A 19,264-nucleotide genomic window follows, 5' to 3' on the forward strand; every position below is an offset into this window, starting at 1 on the left:
CTTTCTTTCCCGCCCTTCCGCAGAGGAAGAGAAAGGCGGCAAAGCCTGCAGGGTAGTGCAGGCCCCTCTGGAGGCTGCTTCCGGGTGAGGGTAAAAGACAGAAGCTGCTGGTTGAGGCCCCTGCCAGTCCCCACCCCTGCCTGCCTGCTGGATTCCCCAGTCCAGGGCAGGGATAGAAAGGTGGCAGCCTCTGCTTGCCTTAGGCCCCGGCTCTCTTAATGTTCAGGTTGCCTCGCAGTGGCTGCACTGGCAGTAGTCAAGGCAGGGGGGTGGGAGGCACGGGATCCGGCCTGCCAAAAAACCTACGGTGGGACAGAATGGGCTGGGTCTTAAGTAGGGCTTATTTGGGGGAGGGGAGGGCTTATATTAGGCCCAACCCCCAAAATCAAGCTAGATCTTATTTTCTGGGTAGGTTGTATTTTTGGGGAAACACGGTAAGTACTTGTACAAAATCAATGAAATGGAGGCTGATTAGACTTCCTTAGTTATGTCTATTACAACTACAAATCTTTTGGATTACTAAACAGACAAATTCTGTAAGAAGCTCTGGCCTTCCTGTCCCTTGTATTAACGGGAGAATAAGTTAAAAAAAAAGAGTTCCTCAAACAATCATGGACAGAGAAGAACAAAATGGTTTTAATATGTTTTTTTAAGAACTATTGACTGGCAGCTGGCCAGAATTTGTTATTATATGGATGGCTATATAAGTATTTTAAATAAATCAGAGGAAAAAGAGATGAATCTGAAAAATGTTCCCGCTGAGGCTGCCCATTTGCAAGTTGCTGGATGATGATGATGATGATGATAATAATAATAATAATAATAATAATAATAATAATAATAAAAAAAGTTGGAAGGGACCTTGGAAGTCATTGTCCAACCCCCTTCTCAGGCAGGTAACCCTATAGCATTTCGGAGTTGGGGTGCCACATACATTTTCTTAACAAATAAAGATACATACCCCGCGATTATATGTAGAAATAACTCAAGGTGGCAAAGATACCTAATACAGATCTAAGCTCGCTTTCTCTGGCTCAGAACAACAGTTCATCATGGCTCCGTGAAAGGGAGCGACTGCATTGGCCCAGACAAAGCAAGCTGAGATTTCTTCCCTCATGTTTAATAAAACACGCTTGACTAAAAAGAATCATGCAAGAAATTAATTTCTCAGCTAGGCTTCCAGTAACAGACAAGAAACAAAATTCAGAGGAACACTGTCTATAATCTGGGCATTTGAATGGTTACTGTGCTGTGTCACTTTACATGATTTAAAAGTTTATACCTACTACTGAAATCTCTCCCACAATCTGGGCACTCATAAGGTTTTTCTCCTGTGTGGGTCCTCTGGTGTGTCACCAGGTTGGAATTCTGACTGAAACCTTTTCCACAATGAGGACATTTATATGGTTTCTCTCCTGTGTGGGTCCTCTGGTGTCTAACCAGTTTAGATTTACAAGAGAAATCTTTCCCACAATCTGGACACTCATAGGGTTTCTCTGCTGTGTGAGTTTTCTGGTGTTTCACCAGGACAGAATTCTGACTAAAACGTTCCCCACAATGACGACATTTATATGGTTTCTCTCCTGTGTGAGTGCTCTGATGTCTAACCAGGTCATATTTCCAAAAGAAACCTTTCCCACAATCTGGACACTCATAGGGTTTCTCTCCCGTGTGAGTCCTCTGGTGACTCACCAGGTGGGAATTCTGACTAAAACTTTTCCCACAATGACATTTATATGGTTTCTCTCCTATGTGAGTCCTCTGGTGTTGCACCAGGTAGGAATTCTGACTAAAACCTTTCCCACAATCCGAACACTCATAGTGTTTTTCTCCTGTGTGAGTCCTCTGGTGTGTCACCAAGTTGGAATGCTGACTGAAACTTTTCCCACACTCCGGACACTCATAGGGTTTCTCTCCTGTGTGAGTCCTCCGGTGTGTCACCAGGTTGGAATTCTGAGTGAAACTTTCCCCACAATCCGAACACTCATAGGGTTTTTCTCCTGTGTGAATCCTCTGATGTTTCACCAGGTAAGAATTCTGACTAAAACTTTTCCCACAATGACGACATTTATATGGTTTTTCTCCTGTGTGAGTCCTTTGATGGTTCACAAGAACAAATTTCGAAGAGAAATCTTTCCCACACTCTGGACACTCATAGGGTTTCTCTCCTGTGTGAGTCCTCTGGTGTGTCACCAGGTTGTATATCTGACTGAAACTTTTCCCACACTCCGGACACTCATATGGCTTCTCTCCTGTGTGAGTCCTCTGGTGTATCACCAGGAGGGAATTCCGACTGAAACCTTTCCCACAATCTGGGCACTCATATGGTTTTTCTCCTATGTGAGTCTTCTGGTGTATCACCAGGTTTGAATTGTGACTGAAACCTTTCCCACAATCTGGGCACTCATATGGTTTCTCTTCTGTGTGAGTCCTCTTGTGTCTTACCATATTAGTGTTCATGCTAAATCTTTCGTCACATTGGGTCATCTGACAGAGCTTCTCTCCTATATGGGTCCTTCCATGACCCATAAGGGAGCTACTCTGAGTAAAGTTTTTGTCGCACTCCAAACATTTGTATCATTTTCACTAGGTGGATCATCTCCTGCATAATCAGCTGTGATCCGCAACCTCTATTTTTCCCACATTAGGCAGTTTGTGGGGGTTTTCCATCACTACTAAAATGTTTCTGATCTCTTACTTGGAGGTTGTTTGAGTCAAGTCAAGTCTTCCTGAAAGGGTTTAATTAAAGCTTGTCCATTTTAGCTATCCAAGGAACCTCTTCCTTCCCACTGACTTCCAGTTATGTCCACTTTTTTAACAATTTTGATATTCTCCCCCTTGACTTCTTACGTTATGTTCCCTTTAGTTGCACATGCTCTATTTTTTCCACCTCAAAACTTTGTTCTTGTTATTCTCTCCCTTGTCTCTCATCAGGTGAGACAGGAGAAGAGTTTTCAAAATTTCTGGAGGAAGCAGAAAAGGTTTTGACTGATGCTTTGTCTTGCATTTTAATGCTGCTTCTCATTCTCTGTGGTCCAGAGTGTTCTTCTTGGGATCCTCTTTGTCTGTAAGATTCATATTAACGAGTCAGTTTCATTATTGTTTAACAAATGGGTGCAGGACATGCGAAAGCAGGAAAAAGAAAAACCTTATATTAGCAATAAAACATCAAAATTCTAGTTTAACTCCTAACATTATTTATGATTCATTTGGTAGATAGAAGACTAGCAAAATCCAAATTCAAATATTGATTCAATTATAAAATTCTTTTGGCTGGGATAGATCACATATATATCAATACATATGCCCACAGAAATAGACACCTAAGATTTATGTTATATCTGTGTGCATACGAATCCGTACATCAATTAGAATAGAGCTGGAAGGAACCTTGTAGATCTTCTAGCCCAACCCCCTTCTCAAGCCGGAGACTCTATACCATTTCAGACAAGTGGCTGCCCAGTTTCTTTTTAAAAACCTCCACTGATGAAGCACCTAGAACCTCTGGAGGCAACATCACCACCAGATGGATCTGTAGCTGTCTGGCAAAACGTACTCAACCAGTAGTCCTCAAGGGCACTACATCCACACGGAGAGAAGTAAGCAGTGGGGTATCACAAGGTTCCGTCTTAGGCCCAGTACTCTTCAATATCTTCATCAATGACTTAGATGAGGGAATTGAAGGGGAACTCATCAAATTTGCAGATGACACCAATCTGGCAGGAGTAGCCAACACCCTAGAAGACAAACTCAGGATCCAAAAAGATCTTGACAAACTTGAACAATGGGCGCTATCCAACAAAATGAGTTTCAATGTGGAGAAAAGCAAAGTTTTACATTTAGGCAAGAAAAATCAAAGGTACAAGTAGAGATTGGGCAAAACCTGGCTTAAAAACAGTAACTATGAGAGGGACCTTGGAGTTCTAGTGGACGATCAGGGTGTAGCATTAGCCAAAAAAGCCAGTGTGCAGCATTAGCTAATCCTGGGTTGGTATAAACAGAAGCATGGAATCAAGATCACGCGACATATTAGTACCACTTTATAAAACCCTACTAAGACCACACCTGAAATACTGCAGCCAATTTTGGTCACCATATCACAAAATAGATGTTGACAGTTTGGAAAAAATTCAAAGAAAAGCAACTAAGATGATCAAAGGCCTCGAGATTAAAACATAGGAAGAACGGCGGCAGGACATGAGTTTGGCTAGTCTAAATAAAAGAAGAAATAGGGGAGACATGATAGCAGTATTCCAGTTTTGAGGGGCTGCCACAAAGAAGAGGGGCTCACACTATTCCCTAAAGCACCAGAGGGCAGGATGAGAAACAATGGTTGGAAACTGATCAAAGAGAGAAGCAGCATGGAACTAAGGAGACACTTCCTGACAGTGAATAGCTTGCCCCCAGAAATCGTGGGTGCTCCATCGCTGGAGATTTTTAAAAAGAGGCTAGTAACTTGTCTGAGATGTTGTAGGTTCTCCTGCTTGAGCAGGGGGCTGGACTAGAAGACCTCCAAGGTCCCTTCCAGCTCTATTTTATTCTATTCCTCACTGTAAGGAAGTTTCTCCTTAATTCCAGGTTGCTTCTCTCCTTCATTAGTTTCCGTCCAATGTTTCTTGTCTTGCCTTCTGGTGCTTTAGAAAATAAATTGATGCCCTCCTTTTTGTGGCAACCCCTCAAATATTGGAACGATGCTATCATGTCCCCCCCCCCCAATCCTTCTTTTCTCTAGACTGGCCATACCCAAATCCTGCAACCTTTCTTCCTATGTTTAGTCTCCAGGCCTTTAAATTTTAGCTTCTCCCATCTCCCAGCAGAAAACTAGAGGCAGAAGTTTTAAATCATACAGCGTAAGTGTAATAACTTTTGGAAAAAGAAATGTTATACAGTAGCAGCCGACAAGTTTCAGCCTAGTTGCTTCTCTGCTTTTACACCCCGGAGGAAACAAGGCAGCTCTATTTGCTCCTGGTTTCTCCTCTGAACTCTCAACTCACCTTCCAGCTGTTGCTTCAACTGCCCCCCCCCCCACGCCTCCATCCCTCCACGGATCAATCGGAAGAGGATCAATCGGAAGAGGAAGTTCCTCTGCCCTTCCCCTCTCCTCGACATCCTTTCTAGCAATACTGTGTGCTTTTAAAGCCTTTCACCTCAGCTCCTCTCCCTCCGGTTGGATGACGCAACTCATCCACCGCCGAAGCTGCTGTTGTGTTAGAGCTCCACCTAGTGACGTAAGGCTGAAAATACGCTTACTCTGTCTCTGGCATTTCTAAGCTGTTTTAATTAAAAGCCGTTTTCCTCTCTTAGTGACCACATCCATAACTTTTCTCCAGGACCATCTAGCCCTCGTCTGTCCGTTGGGGTTTCGCAGGGACCATCCCAACCTATCCAAAGCACCTAAAGCAAATACATTATTCCCCGCCCCGATTACATCTCCCATTGTTCAAACTCTATCCCCCTCTGCCCTTATTTTTTGTTGTAATTTATTGATTTGTTCATGATGTTTGCAATGATTTCAGAATAATCAGGCACATCTTAGCTAGTATGATGTACCCAAGCACAACTATAATCAATTCGCTCTGCACATGGCCCTCACATCACAGAAGCTGCTAAACTCTCTATGCCTAATTGTTAGCTTAACAACGTAGTCCTCAATATTTTTAATTCTTCACTTAAAATTATATCACTGAGGCTCAGAGCACTGTTTTTGGTACCATTCGGTTTCCCACTCTACCCCTGCCAGGTTGATGTGGTGGGCGGGATTGCCTTTCGCCTTCCCCGCCACTGCATTGGCAGCTGATGCTGCCCTCCTAAGAGGAAGCGCGGCGATTGGACAGCGGCCACGCTACGAAACCTTTCCCACAATCTGAGCACTCATATGGTTTCTCTTCTGCGTGAGTCCTCTTGTGTCTTACCATATTAGTGTTCATGCTAAATCTTTCGTCACATTGGGTCAATGGATAGAGCTTCTCTCCTATATGGGTCCTTCCATGAACCATAAGGGAACTACTCTGAGTATTTGCTCCCTTTTCTCTGATGAGAAAGAAGAAAAATTTTCAAACTGCATGCAGGAAGTAGAAAAGGTTTTGGGTGATGGTTTGTCTTGCATTTGAATGCTGCTTCTCATTCTCTGTTGTGCAGAGTGCTCTTCTTGGCATCCTCTTTATGTGTAAGATTCATATTAATGGGTTAGTTTCATTATTGTTTAACAAATGGGTATAGGAAGTGTGAAAGCAGCAAAAAAATAATGTATATTACTATGAAAACATCAAAATTCTAGTTTAACCTCTGTCAATGCTGCTAACACAGGATGTTTCCGCTCTGACAACTGATGAAAATGCAGCCATTTTCTCTATTCCTTTAACATGCTTTTTCTTCTTTTACAAATTAGGGGCAGCAGAGAGGGGGGGATTGGAATGTAAGCTCAGCTAGCCATAATAATAACACTGCTGTGGAAATCCAAGGACAAGTTGATAACGTTTTGGTGGGCTGTGGAGAAAGCCCCTGCTTTAAGCCAGGGCTTTTCAACCAGTGTACGCTAACCACCTGTGGTACTTTGCCACGTGCAGGTGGTACGCAGCTGCTAGTCAAGTGTTGCAGGGGACGGGAATGAGCCTAAGAAGACTGAGGAAGAGGAAGCTGCAGCTGCATTAACATTGAACCTCAACTGTTTATTTTTCCATAATATTATAAAATAGCCATTTCTATAACAACAAATGAATCTAATAAGTAAAACCCAAAATCCCCCCCCCTTTTTTTTAGTCATCAAGTTTTTGACACCTTGCCAAGCACTGGTGGTACTCAAATATTGTCATGTCCTAAAAGGGGTACAATCTGTGAAAAGGTTGAAAAGCCCTGCTTTAAGCTAATTGGGGAATGTGATTTATGACAGTTAATTGGGGGTGGGAGTTGTACTTTGTTACTTTGTCTCTGGGGGAAGGGCATTTAGTTTTTGGGTGCAACTATGTAGGCCGATACTTTGTATCCCGAATAAATGTACTTTAAGGAAGAATTTTGCCTCAAAGTTCTCTTGATGGGTTTCATCTATCGCATGGGTCAGTAATCTGCTGCTCTGGAGCCACATGAGGCTCTTTCAGACTTCTCCTGTGGCTCCAGGCTCCAGTCCTCCTCCGCCATTTGCAGATAGAGAGACACAGACAGAGAGAGGCACTTCGCTTCAATCTCTCTCTCTCTCTCTTTCTCTCCCCCCAATCTTCTGCTCACCTGGCCAGCTGGTGCCCGGGTGCCCCACCCCCGAATAAAAGCACAGCCAGGAAGTCCCTTTCCCAGGCTGGCCCTGTCCCAGGTGCACATGGCCGGGGAGCCGCACGGGGCAACCCCAGGATACCTCCTGGGAGCGGCCCACCGGAGCCTCCACTGAGCGAGTCAGCCCTCCTGCAAGCCACAGCCCCGAGGAAGCGCAGGCCCTGCGATCCTCAGTTGGTGCTAATGTTGGCCCCACTGGCCGGGAAGGTATACCAGAGTCCCGGCTGCCGGGAAGGAAGAGGGAGACGCAGCAAGGGCAGGAGAGGAGCGCCGATTTAAAGCCAGCCCAATCAAAATATCCATGGTGTGTCAGCTTGTCGGAGAAGAGTGTGAGGCTGGCTGGCCAGGTAAACAGAAGATGAGAGTGAGTGAGTGAGTGAGTGAGTGAGAGAGAGAGAGAGAGAGAGAGAGAGAGAGAGAGAGAGAGAGGCGCAAGTGCCTGTCTGTCTCTCTCTTTCACACACACACACACACACACACACACACACACACACACACGATGCTCAGTTTCAGATTACCGTCTCTTGGATGGTAAATTTGCTTCCATAAATCAACAAGCGGGCGGGAGGTTGGGGGTGGAGGGGGCAGGAACGAGCCCTTAGAATTAAACGTGCAAATTCCACTGGAGCAACTGAGCACCCCATTTAGAATGGAGAGTGCCGGTGCAAAGCAAAGGAAGGTTTGCAAAATGGAAACCAAGGTTTAGAGCGGGTGGGAAGACAGTCCTGGCGGTACCTCAAGAGCTTTCATTGCTCAACCTGCCCCCAGCATCGCACTGCCCGGCAATTGCAATTGCTCAAAGGCTGGACAGGGTCAGGAGCCAAGGTGGGGTAGGGTGGGGAAAGAGAGAGTTGTTGAACTGAAGCAAGTGCTCTACAAAGGATTCAACCCCCCCCCCAAAGAACGCCCCCCTCTTATTCGGGGCGTAAAACGTGTCCAGTCCATCCCATGAGCATTTTCAGACTTTCATGGGTAGATGCTTGGTTTGGCACAAAGGGTCTGAAGGGGGAATGGTGTGGAGGAAAGCTTTGCTGCTGCCACCACCACCACCAGTAAGGTTCCCAGCGAATCTGCTTTGCCAAGATAGCTCAACTCCATTGCTCACGGGGGAGTGGCGGGAACGCCGGTCACTGCTGCTGCTCAGGAACCAAAACAGGGCAACTGCTTCCAAGCGCGACTTCAGGGCGGGACCGCGGCAGGGAGGGAGAGAAGGGACGCACAGGTGTTTCTCTCTCTCTCTCTCTAACACACACACACACACACTCTGAGTGGGGGAAGAGGGCAGGAGAGACACGCCAGTATAAATGTCTGTGGTGTGTCAGGTGTGGTGGAGTGCCTGAGATGCAGCAGGCTTTTAAGGTAGCCATGTTCATTTATCCCATTCCGTTCGGGCTGGTTCCTCCTCTTGATCCCGTGAGAGCAAGATAGAAAAATGGGTGTGTGTGGGCGCGTGTCGGCACTCGGACTGGATTAATGAATGAATTTACAGAAAGAGAGAAAGGGAGAGAGAGAAAATGAAAAAGCAAAAGGGAGAGGAAAGAGGGAGAGGAAAGAGAAAGAGAGAGATGGAGAGAGAAAGAGAAAGAGAAGGGAGAAAGAGAGAAGAGAGAGAGGGAGAGAAGAGAGCGGAAAGAGAGGGAGAGGAAGAGAGAAAGAAGAAGGGGAAAGGGAAAGAGAAAGAGGGAAGAGAGAGAGAGAAAGAGGGAGAGAAAGAGAAAGAGGGAGAGGAAAGAGAGAGGGAAAGACAGAGAAAGAGAAGAGGAAAGAGAAAGAGAGAGGGAGAGGAAAGAAAGAGAGAAAGAGGGAGAGGAGAGAGAGACAGCGCTCATGCACAGCAACCTCAATGTCTTTTTAATTAAACTTTTCAATCAAGCTTTCCCCCTTCGTATGCACGCTCCCAGAATTTTGCAGCTCCCAGTGTTTTCTTTTCTCTGGGAAACGGGTCCAAGTGGCTCTTTGGAGTGTTTACGGTTGCAGATCCCTGATCTATCGGAACCATGACATTAACATTATTTATGATTGACTTGGCATATAGAAGACCAGCAAAATGCAAGTTAAAATATTGATTCGTTTATAAAATTCACACATATATGCCCACAGAAATAGACACCTAAGAATTTAAATATTTCATTAGACTTACTAAGGCAGCAACATATAAAGAAAATTTATATAAGATGTTTTATAGATGGCATATGACACCAGTTCGATTAGTGAAAATGTTTAAAAATGTATTGAATATTTGTTGGAAATGTAAACAACTGCCAGGCACTTATTATCACACCTGGTGGACATGCCCTAATGCAAAGAAATATTGGCTTAAGATTCATACATGGCTGGAAAAGATGACAAAAATACAGATAGAATTTCAACTGGAATTGTTTTTCCTAGGAATAATAAGATCTGATTATGGTGAAGAGAATGATTATTTAATATTACATGTTTTAACAGCTGCAAAATAGTATTTCCCAATTTTGGAAAAATGAAAATCTACCACCTGATCAAGCTATAATTACTAAAATTTTAGATTGTGCAGAAATGGATAGATTAACACTGGAAATTAAAGAGAAAGATGATTCAATTTATTTGAAAACTTGGGAAAAAAATTAACAATGCTTAGAGATATATAAATGATGGACTTTTAACTAAGTTTTAGATTTTAGATTAATAATATTGTTATTTTTAGTGTGTTTAAATGATGTGATAATTATGATCATTTGAGAATGTACTAATGATAATGAGATTTTAATAATTTTGTTTACCTATTTAAAATAAGTCTATCAATTTTAGTATGACGGTTACAGTTAACTTTATTGCATGATTGCTGACTATGATATGGATTATGTTATTTAATACTTAGACCCGGACGGAAACTTATTTGTTAAAGCAGAAAATTATTGTTGGAGATTGCCCCCATTATTGCATTTACCCCTATCCTACCCCAAATTCCACACCCCTCCTTTTTCCCATATTGATCCTATCCTTTTTTACCCTTACAAAATTTAATAAAATAATTATATATATAAAAAAAGAATTTACATATTTCTGCCTCCATATGTCTACGTATATCAATCAGAATAGAGCTGGAAAGGACCTTGTAGGAATTGTAGCCCACGCCCCTGCTCAAGCAGGAGACCCCGTATCATTCCAGACAAGTGGCTGCCAATCTCTTCTTAAAAACCTCCAGGGATGAAGCACCCACAACTTCTAGAGGGAAACTGTTCCACCGGTTAAATTGTTCTCACTGTTAGGAAATTTCTCTTTAGTTCCAGGTTGCTTCTCTCCTTGATTCCTTTCCACCCACTGTTCCTTATGTCGCCTTCTGCTGCTTTGGAAAACAAGTTGACTCCCTCTTCTTTGAGGCAGCCTCTCAAATATTGGGACGTTGGAATATTGCTATCGTGTCATCTCCCATCTCCCAGCAGAAAATCACAGGCAGAAGTTTTAGTCATGCAGCATAAGTGCAAAAACATTTGGAAACAGAAGGAGACGACATGTTTCAGCCTTCTTGATTGCTCTGCTTTTACACCGTGGATTGTTCTGCTTTTACACCGTGGAGATTTACAACCAGGCAAATCTACTTGCTCCCCCTCTCCTCCGACCTGCCCTCCACTCACCTTCCAGCTGCTGCTTCGTCCCTGGGAAGAGCAGGACAGCCGCTCCACATCTCTCCATCCTCCCGTGGATGACTCGGAAGAGGAAGTTCCTCAGCCCTTGTCCTCTCCTCGACGTCCTATCTAGCAATACTCTATGGTTTTCACTCCGTTTGACCTTAGCTGCTCTCCCTCGGGTTGGATGTCGCAACTCAGCCAGCAGCTATGCTGATTATATGGACGATTTCCTGGCTCTGTCGTTGTGTTAGAGCTCCGCCTAGTGACGTGAGCCTGAAAATACGCTCGTTCTTTCTCCGGCGTTTCTAAGATGTTTTAATGAAGAGGTGTTTTCCATTCTTAGCCACCACGTCCATCACTTTTCTCCAGGACGATCCCAGCGCTCGTCTGCCCTTTGGGGTCTCGCAGGGACGCCCTCATCGTCACTGCAACTGATCTAGGAGTTTCACTTGCAGGAACTAAACCGAGAGAAAGCATCCGTGGGGGGAACACAATGTGCCATCAGGCAAGAAAACACACCTCCCTTGGGGATCAGTGGAGAGTCTTCCAGCCAGTTCTTCATCCTAGTTTGTATTGGGTTCTTCCTGTATTTGCCAAGGTATTTTCTCTTTGGGGTGAGGAGGGGGTGTCCTGCTCCCATCATTACATCCCAAAACTTTATGACTCATTTCCTGTGGCTCTCACGGATTTAAGACATGGAAGCACCAGCATTTCAGGAGATCCAAGGAAACTAGCTTCACTCCGGCTGGCCAGGGCTGGTTTTAAGCCTGCTAAATGCCAGGTGCTTCTGTAATTTCTTTAGAAAATCTCCATTAAGTCAAAGAGAGTGAGACACATACACAGCAGGGCCTAGGAAAAGGGAGTTCAGAAAGACGCTGTCTATATTTGTAAACTAAACTGTTGGATTCGTTGTCTAGTTTAAATAAAGAATCACCTCCAAAACGTCCAAGAGAAAACAATAGTAATTTATTTGCACTACTTTGCAAAGAGGGTGTATCTCATGCACACAAGTACAGTGGACATATCTTAAATAGTTAATATTCTTTCTTTATCTTCCCTATTACCATTGTAAATTTACCTCCCACCTTTTCCTCATTGGCTTCATACTCAGGCTGTCACAAACTATCCACAGCAGCTAAAGTGAAGACATTATTCCCCACCTCTGATTACATCTCCCATTACTCAAATTCTATCACCCCCTGCCCTTATTTACAAATTAGCTTTTATGGTTACTAGTTCCTAGTAACTATCATATCAGCAAATTCTGGTTACGACCAGTTTCTAGCATAGGAGAGGCCTTCCTACATACACTTCTCAAGCTTCAGCTAGGCTCATGAAATTAGAAATATATACAATGTATTTTCTTCACAGACTGGTACAGAGATGTCAAACACAAGGCCCGGGGGCCGGATGCGGTCCCTGAAGTGGTTTCATGTGGCCCGCGAAGCCATCCTGGAAACAGTGAGGGAACGGCCCCCTCTGACTTGGCCCTGACCCAGCCTGGCCGGGAGCCAATGTAGAATTTTGTGGTGACCATCTATACCGAAACGCATTCAGTCTTAGCTCCACAAGGCCATCTAGAAACAGCGAGGAACCAGCCCCTGCCGTGTCAGCCCCGCCTCCTGGGTGCATGCTGGGGAGGTGTTACCCTTTGTGAGGAATGAAGAAATGGACCATGCCTTGGCGCTTACCCCAATCCCACCCCCTTCTGCCAGAAACCCTCAGAACTGTCCCACTCCTGCCCAGGTCCCTATAGGCACCCTTGACGGGAAGTGTAGAGCTGGCCATGCCCACCCAGTAGGCCACACCCACTCCATCCATGCCCACCCAGTAGGTCGCACCCACCCTGGCCGCCCCCCCCCCGAGGGCAACCATAAGGCTGATGCGGCCCTCAGTGAAATTGAGTTTGACACCCCTGGGCTAGTATGTCTTCTTACAGTTCTGTAAAAACAATAGGCCTCTTTCCCTCAAAAAACTAACATATTTTTAAAGAAATCTTTGAAAGCGTTTTAAAAAGAATGGTAGTATGCACGGGCACACAAAGGCGTTTCTACCTGACACTCTTTTTTTTTAATTAGAAGTTTAATATATTCAAAACACACAAAAACAATATTAAATCAGCAATAAACAAGAAATTGAAAAAAAAATACATCATAAAGTGTATGCCTTCCCTCTTTCTTTCTATCAAGGGATTCTTACACACATTCCTGTTTGGAAATTGTGTCTCTTCGGCTAACTAGAAGAAAATCCTTCTTAAAAATGGATCCTGGCCTGATTCCTCGGAGAAACCCAGGCCAACATTTCCCTTCCAGATTGCTCACATCTGTGCAAAACAACAGGGAGATTCTCTGGATGGTCTTGCTGGAGCAGATAAGAGAAGAAAGATAAAAGACACACTGAACTTTATAGGAAATTGGAGACAGCTACCTAGCTAAATAGATGATGGGGGGACGGAGAGAGAGAGTAGCACTAGGTACACATGGAGATTAGGATTAGTGAAATATAGAGTTTAGGAATAGAGAAAGGATATATAGTGATATATAGGCCGTTTGAACAGAGAAAGATGGAAAGATAGTGTTACAGGCTTTTTGAAAGCTCTGTACAGAGTAGACATAAACTATATAGAAAATAGAAAACTGAGATAGAAGATCTTACGTGAGAGACATTTTGGTGTAGGGGTTAAGGCCTCAGCCTAGGAAATGAGTGGGAATCTCAGGCAGAAACTCTGCTGGGGTCTTTAGGCCAGTTCCTGTTCCAGACCCTGAAAGGAGGAGGCCTGGAAATCATCCACCTGTCTGTAGCTCTCACCTGCTAGCCTGCTTGCCTGGGACTCCTATTTCTTCCCACATCACAATCACATGAGGTCCTCACATAAAGACCCACGGGGTCCTAGAGTTGCAGTGGCAACTGGAACTGCCAGGATTCCCTCACAATCCTGTGCTCATGTGATAGCAATGGAAAATCTGGCATCAATTGCTGTCACAATCCAAGAATTACTCATATTTCTTTTCCAAGCTCGGGAGAGGCCTGAAAGAGTAATTTCCCCCACTTTTGGACATTTGGCATTCTGGCCAGCTTTATAATAGCAGTTTGCTAAATCATGAGTGGCTTTCCTGGCAGAGGATTTCAAGACAGTGCTGCAGATTAAGATCTTTTCTAAGTGCAGCTGAAGAGCGGAATGAGAGGTTGGCAGCCTGGAACTATAACTCGCCCTCTGCTTGTAGCTCTGACTTTACCACCCGGAGAAAGGGCTGTGCAGGAGAAAGACACCTGGGCCCTTCTCGGTCTGGGTTCAGGCCGGGGCACATCACCAAAATGGCATTTGTTGCAACTCTCGTGGACTTTTGGAGGACTTGGGATACACGGGATACAACCATTTTGTCCCTCCTAGACCTCTCATCAGGTTTCATGATATCCTTCTGGACAGGCGCTTGGGACTGGAAATGAGAGGCACTTTATTTAACTGCTTCTGCTTCCATCTCCATGCCCTGGTCCAGTCAGTGTGGGTAGGAGGACGCGAGTCCTAGGCCCCTGCAGTTTGGGGTGCCCCAGGGCTCAAGCCTTTCGCTGCTGCTTTTTAACATTGACGTGAAATGGCTACCGAAGGCCGTCCATCTTACGATACCAAATTATGTACAGGCAGTCCTAGACTTCATGTAGCGACCATTCATAAAGTCACAACAGCACTAAAAAAAGTGACTTATGACCATTTTTCACACTTACAACCATTGCAGCACTGCCATTGTCCACATGACTCAGATTTGTGAGTTTCAGTGTCCTGGGGTCATGTGATCACCTTTGGGGCACAACCTGAGGGTCCCCCTGGACTCACGGTTCCTGCTTGAGAAGATGATGGCTGGGAGAGGGGTTTGCAGAGATTATTACATATTTCTGCATCCATATGTCTACGTATATCAATCAGAATAGAGCTGGAAAGGACCTTGTAGGAATTGTAGCCCACGCCCCTGCTCAAGCAGGAGACCCCGTATCATTCCAGACAAGTGGCTGCCAATCTCTTCTTAAAAACCTCCAGGGATGAAGCACCCACAACTTCTAGAGGGAAACTGTTCCACCGGTTAAATTGTTCTCACTGTTAGGAAATTTCTCTTTAGTTCCAGGTTGCTTCTCTCCTTGATTCCTTTCCACCCACTGTTCCTTATGTCGCCTTCTGCTGCTTTGGAAAACAAGTTGACTCCCTCTTCTTTGGGGCAGCCTCTCAAATATTGGGACGTTGGAATATTGCTATCGTGTCATCTCCCATCTCCCAGCAGAAAATCACAGGCAGAAGTTTTAGTCATGCAGCATAAGTGCAAAAACATTTGGAAACAGAAGGAACATGCAGCAGCAGCAGCAGATATGTTTCAGCCTTGTTGCTTGCTCTTCTTTTACACCGTGGAGGAAACCAGGCAAAACTACTTGCTCCCCGTCTCCTCCGACCTGTCCTCCACCCACCTTCCAGCTGCAGCTTTGTCCCTGGGAAAGCACGAGGGCCCCTCTACATGTCTTCATCCTCCCGTGGATGACTCGGAAGAGGAAGTTCCTCTGCCCTTGTCCTCTCCTCGACGTCCTTTCTAGCAATACTCGATGGTTTTCACTCCGTTTCACCTTAGCTGCTCTCCCTCCGGTTGGATGTCGCAACTCAGCCAGCAGCGATGCTGATTATGTCGACGGTTTCCAGCCGCTGTTGTTGTGTTAGAGCGCCACCTAGTGACGTGAGCCTGAAAATACGCTCTTTCTTTCTCCGGCGTTTCTAAGATGTTTTAATGAAGAGCCGATTTCCATTCTTAGCCACCACGTCCGTCACTTTTCTCCAGGACGATCTAGCCCTCGTCTGCCCTTTGGGGTCTCGCAGGGACGCCCTCATCGTCACTGCAAGCTTCACTTGCAGGAACTAAACCGAGGGAAAGCATCCGTGGGGGGAACACAATGTGCCATCAGGCAAGAAGAAAGCACACCTCTCTTGGGGATCAGTGGCGAGTCTTCCAGCCAGTTCTTCATCCTAGTTTGTATTGGGTTCTTCCTGTATTTGCCAAGGTATTTTCTCTTTGGGGTGAGGCGGGGGTGTCCTGCTCCCATCACTACATCCCAAAACTTTATGATTCATTTCCTGTGGCTCTCAAGGATTTAGGACATGGAAGCACCAGTATTTCAGGAGATCCAAGGGGACTAGCCTCACTCCGGCTGGCCAGGGCTGGTTTTAAGTCTGCTAAATGCCAGGTGCTTCTGTAATTTCCTTAGAAAATCTCCATTAAGTCAAAGTGAGTGAGACACATACACAGCAGGGCCTAATTTAAGGGAGATCAAAAAAACGCTGTCTATATTTGTAAACCAAACTATATTTGTCTAGTTTAAATAAAGAATCACCAGCAAAACGTCTAAGAGAAAACAATGGTAATTTACTTGCACTACTTTGCAAAGAGGGTGTATCTCGTGCACACATGCAACCCTAACCCTAACCCTAACCCTATTGCCATTGTAAATTTACCTCCCACCTTTTCCTCATTGGCTACATACTCAGGCTGTCACAACCGATCCACAGCAGCTAAAGCGAAGACATTATTCCCCACCCCTGATTACATCTCCCATTACTCAAATTCTATCACCCCCTGCCCTTATTTACAAATTACCTTTTATGGTTACTAGTTCCTTGTAACTATCATATCAGCAAATTCTGGTTAAGACCAGTTTCTAGCATAGGAGAGGCCTTCCTAAATACACTTCTCAAGCTTCATGAAATTAGAAATATATACAATGTATTTTCCTCACAGGCTAGTACAGAGATGTCAAACACAAGGCCCGGGGCCGGATGCGGTCCCCGAAGTGGTTTCATGTTGCCCGCGAAGCCATCCTGGAAACAGTGAGGGAACAGCCCCCACTGCCTTGGCCCTGGCCCAGGCTGGCCGAGAGCCAATGTACAATTTTGTGGTGGCCATCAATGCTGAAACGCATTGTCTTAGCTCCACAAGGCCACTAGAAACAGCGAGGAACCAGCCCCTGCCGTGTCAGCCCCGCCTCCTGGGTGCATGCTGGGGAGGTGTTACCCTTTGTGAGGAATGAAGAAATGGACCATGCTTTGACACTTACCCCAGTTCCACACCCTTCTGCCAGAAACCCTCAGAACTGTCCCACTCCTGCACAGGCATCCTTGACGCAAATAGTGTAGAGCTGGCCATGTCCACCCAGTAGGCCACACCCACTCCATCCATGCCCACCCAGTAGGTCGCACCCCCCCTGGCCACACCCACCTGCCCCCCCCCAGGGCAACCACAATGCTGATGCGGTCCTCAATGAAATTGATTTTTACACCCCTGGGCTAGTATGTCTTCTAACAGTTCTGTAAAAACAATAGGCCTCTTCCCCTCAAAAAACTAATATACTTTTTAAAAAAATCTTTGAAAGCATTTTAAAAAGAATGGTAGTATGCACGGGCACACAAAGGCATTTCTGCCCGACGCTCTTTTTTTTTAATTAGAAGTTTAATATATTCAAAACACACCAAAACAATATTAAATCAGCAATAAACAAGAAATTGAAAAAAAAATACATCATACAGTGTATGCCTTCCCTCTTTCTTTCTATCAAGGGATTCTTATACACATTCCTGTATGGAAATTGTGTCTCTTCAGCTAACTAGAAGAACACCCTTCTTAAAAATGAATCCTGGTCTGACTCCTAAGAGAACCCAGGCCAACATTTCCCTTCCAGCCTTACAAACATCAAAGGTGACGCTAAAACTGGAGTGTCGGTTGGATTTCCATTGGGAGATCCCTAATAGTGTCTGGTCCCTAGAGCTCCTATCTGTTCTATGTGTTCGGATTTGTAAGGCCCAACTATCAGGATGAGACTTCGGGTTATAACACTGATCTTGGACTCCTTTTCTACAAACTTTATATGTAGTTCTATTATATGTACAGGAGCTAGGGGAGCTATCTTGGCACCCTTCTGGTTTCATTGTATAATAAATCAAAGTCTTAGTTATCTGGCTTCCTTGTTTTGTAATCTTGATGCAGTTTTGACAATCCTGGTTTCCCTGTGTTTTTGTTCTTTCTTTGTGTGTACTACTTAATAGTTTTCTATTAGAGAGTTTCTGCGGTATGACCTCTCGTGTAGCCATTGCACTGATTTGTGTAGGAATGTGTGTGTATATTCCCCATATTAAATAACTAACAGATATTATGAGCTGTAGAATCCTTATGTCTTCCACTGTGCGTAGAGAGACAGCTTCCAGAGTGTCTCAGCAAGGTCTGATGTTCACACCGTGTGTTGAGAACCCGTTGCCAGTAGGGTTTGACAGGGTGTATTTCTTGTAAATTTTAACACTAAAGGTTTGTCAGTTTTATCCACCTTGTAAGTTACTGGATTGGCAGGTGCAGCTGCTTTCAATCTACTCCAGTGGACCCAGGACTTTCCCTCCAAGGTTTTCACTGCCAAAGGAGAACACATGACAGTAGTATATGGTCCTTTCCATCTTGGGCTCAAGGGATCTGATTTCCAGTGTTTTACCCATACTCTATCTCCTGGTTTGAACCCATGTGTTGCCGTGACCACTGGAGGGGGTTGTTGTTCCATCATATAATGGCACAAATTTGAAACAGCTAAATTATGAAGCTGTAACTGATGTAACAATTTCTGTTGGTCTATTCCCCCCTTATGAGCCAAGTCCGGCCAGCCCTGACTGTCAGGTTTAAATAGACAAGGGGGATGGCCAAACATGAGCTCATAAGGGCTAAGTTGTAATTTAGTGCGGGGGGCCAGCCTGATTGCATACAAAACCATAGGCAAAACGTCTGGCCAATGGAGATGGGTTTCCAAACAAAATTTGGTAATAAGGGTTTTAATCATGCGATGAGCACATTCCACCCTACCAGCCGATTGGGGGTAAAAAGCACAATGAAATCTCCACTTAATTTCTAATGCCTGGGCTAAAGCCTTATTAATTTGGTGTATGAACTCAGGGCCATTATCTGATGAAATCCTAGAAGGGCAACCAAATCTAGGAATAATTTCTTTAAGAAAGATTCTGGCAACCTGTATAGCTTTCTTATTTACAGTCGGAAAGGCCTCAATCCACCCTGAATAGATATCGATTATAACTAACAGGGCTACATATTTCTTATTCCTAGACATATCAGTAAAATCAACAACGACATAGTCCATTGGAAAATAAGTGATTGGTTGTCGACCAGGCAGTACTACCGGTCCTTGGCGTGCATTGGTTTGGACACAAATGGAACATTGAGAACATACTTGTGCCGTTAGCGAAGAAGCAAAGGGAAGATAGAAAAATCGTTCAAGCTGCTGTAATAATGCAGTTTTTCCCAAATGATGTTGCTTATGGGCCTGAAAAATAAGGGGGCGGGCAAGTGCAAGAGGAACAGCAATGCGTCCATCAG

At 44.7% G+C, this 19,264-nt stretch overlaps 1 protein-coding gene across 1 annotated transcript; it reads right to left on the bottom strand.

Moving 5' to 3' along the window:
* Positions 1-614: 614 nt before the first annotated feature.
* Positions 615-10,974, bottom strand: LOC120305128 (zinc finger and SCAN domain-containing protein 2-like). The gene is made up of 2 exons (XM_039336545.1): positions 10,878-10,974; positions 615-3,065 (listed from the first exon to the last, which is right to left on the bottom strand). Exon 2 carries the CDS (start codon positions 2,527-2,529, stop codon positions 1,255-1,257), a length of 1,275 nt encoding a protein of 424 aa, XP_039192479.1. The 5' UTR covers positions 2,530-3,065; positions 10,878-10,974; the 3' UTR covers positions 615-1,254.
* Positions 10,975-19,264: the final 8,290 nt, after the last annotated feature.

The sequence above is a fragment of the Crotalus tigris genome, unplaced genomic scaffold, assembly GCF_016545835.1.
Source record: "Crotalus tigris isolate CLP2741 ecotype Arizona unplaced genomic scaffold, ASM1654583v1 scf7180000017666.379230911805:20528666, whole genome shotgun sequence".
Taxonomy (NCBI): Eukaryota; Metazoa; Chordata; class Lepidosauria; order Squamata; family Viperidae; genus Crotalus; species Crotalus tigris.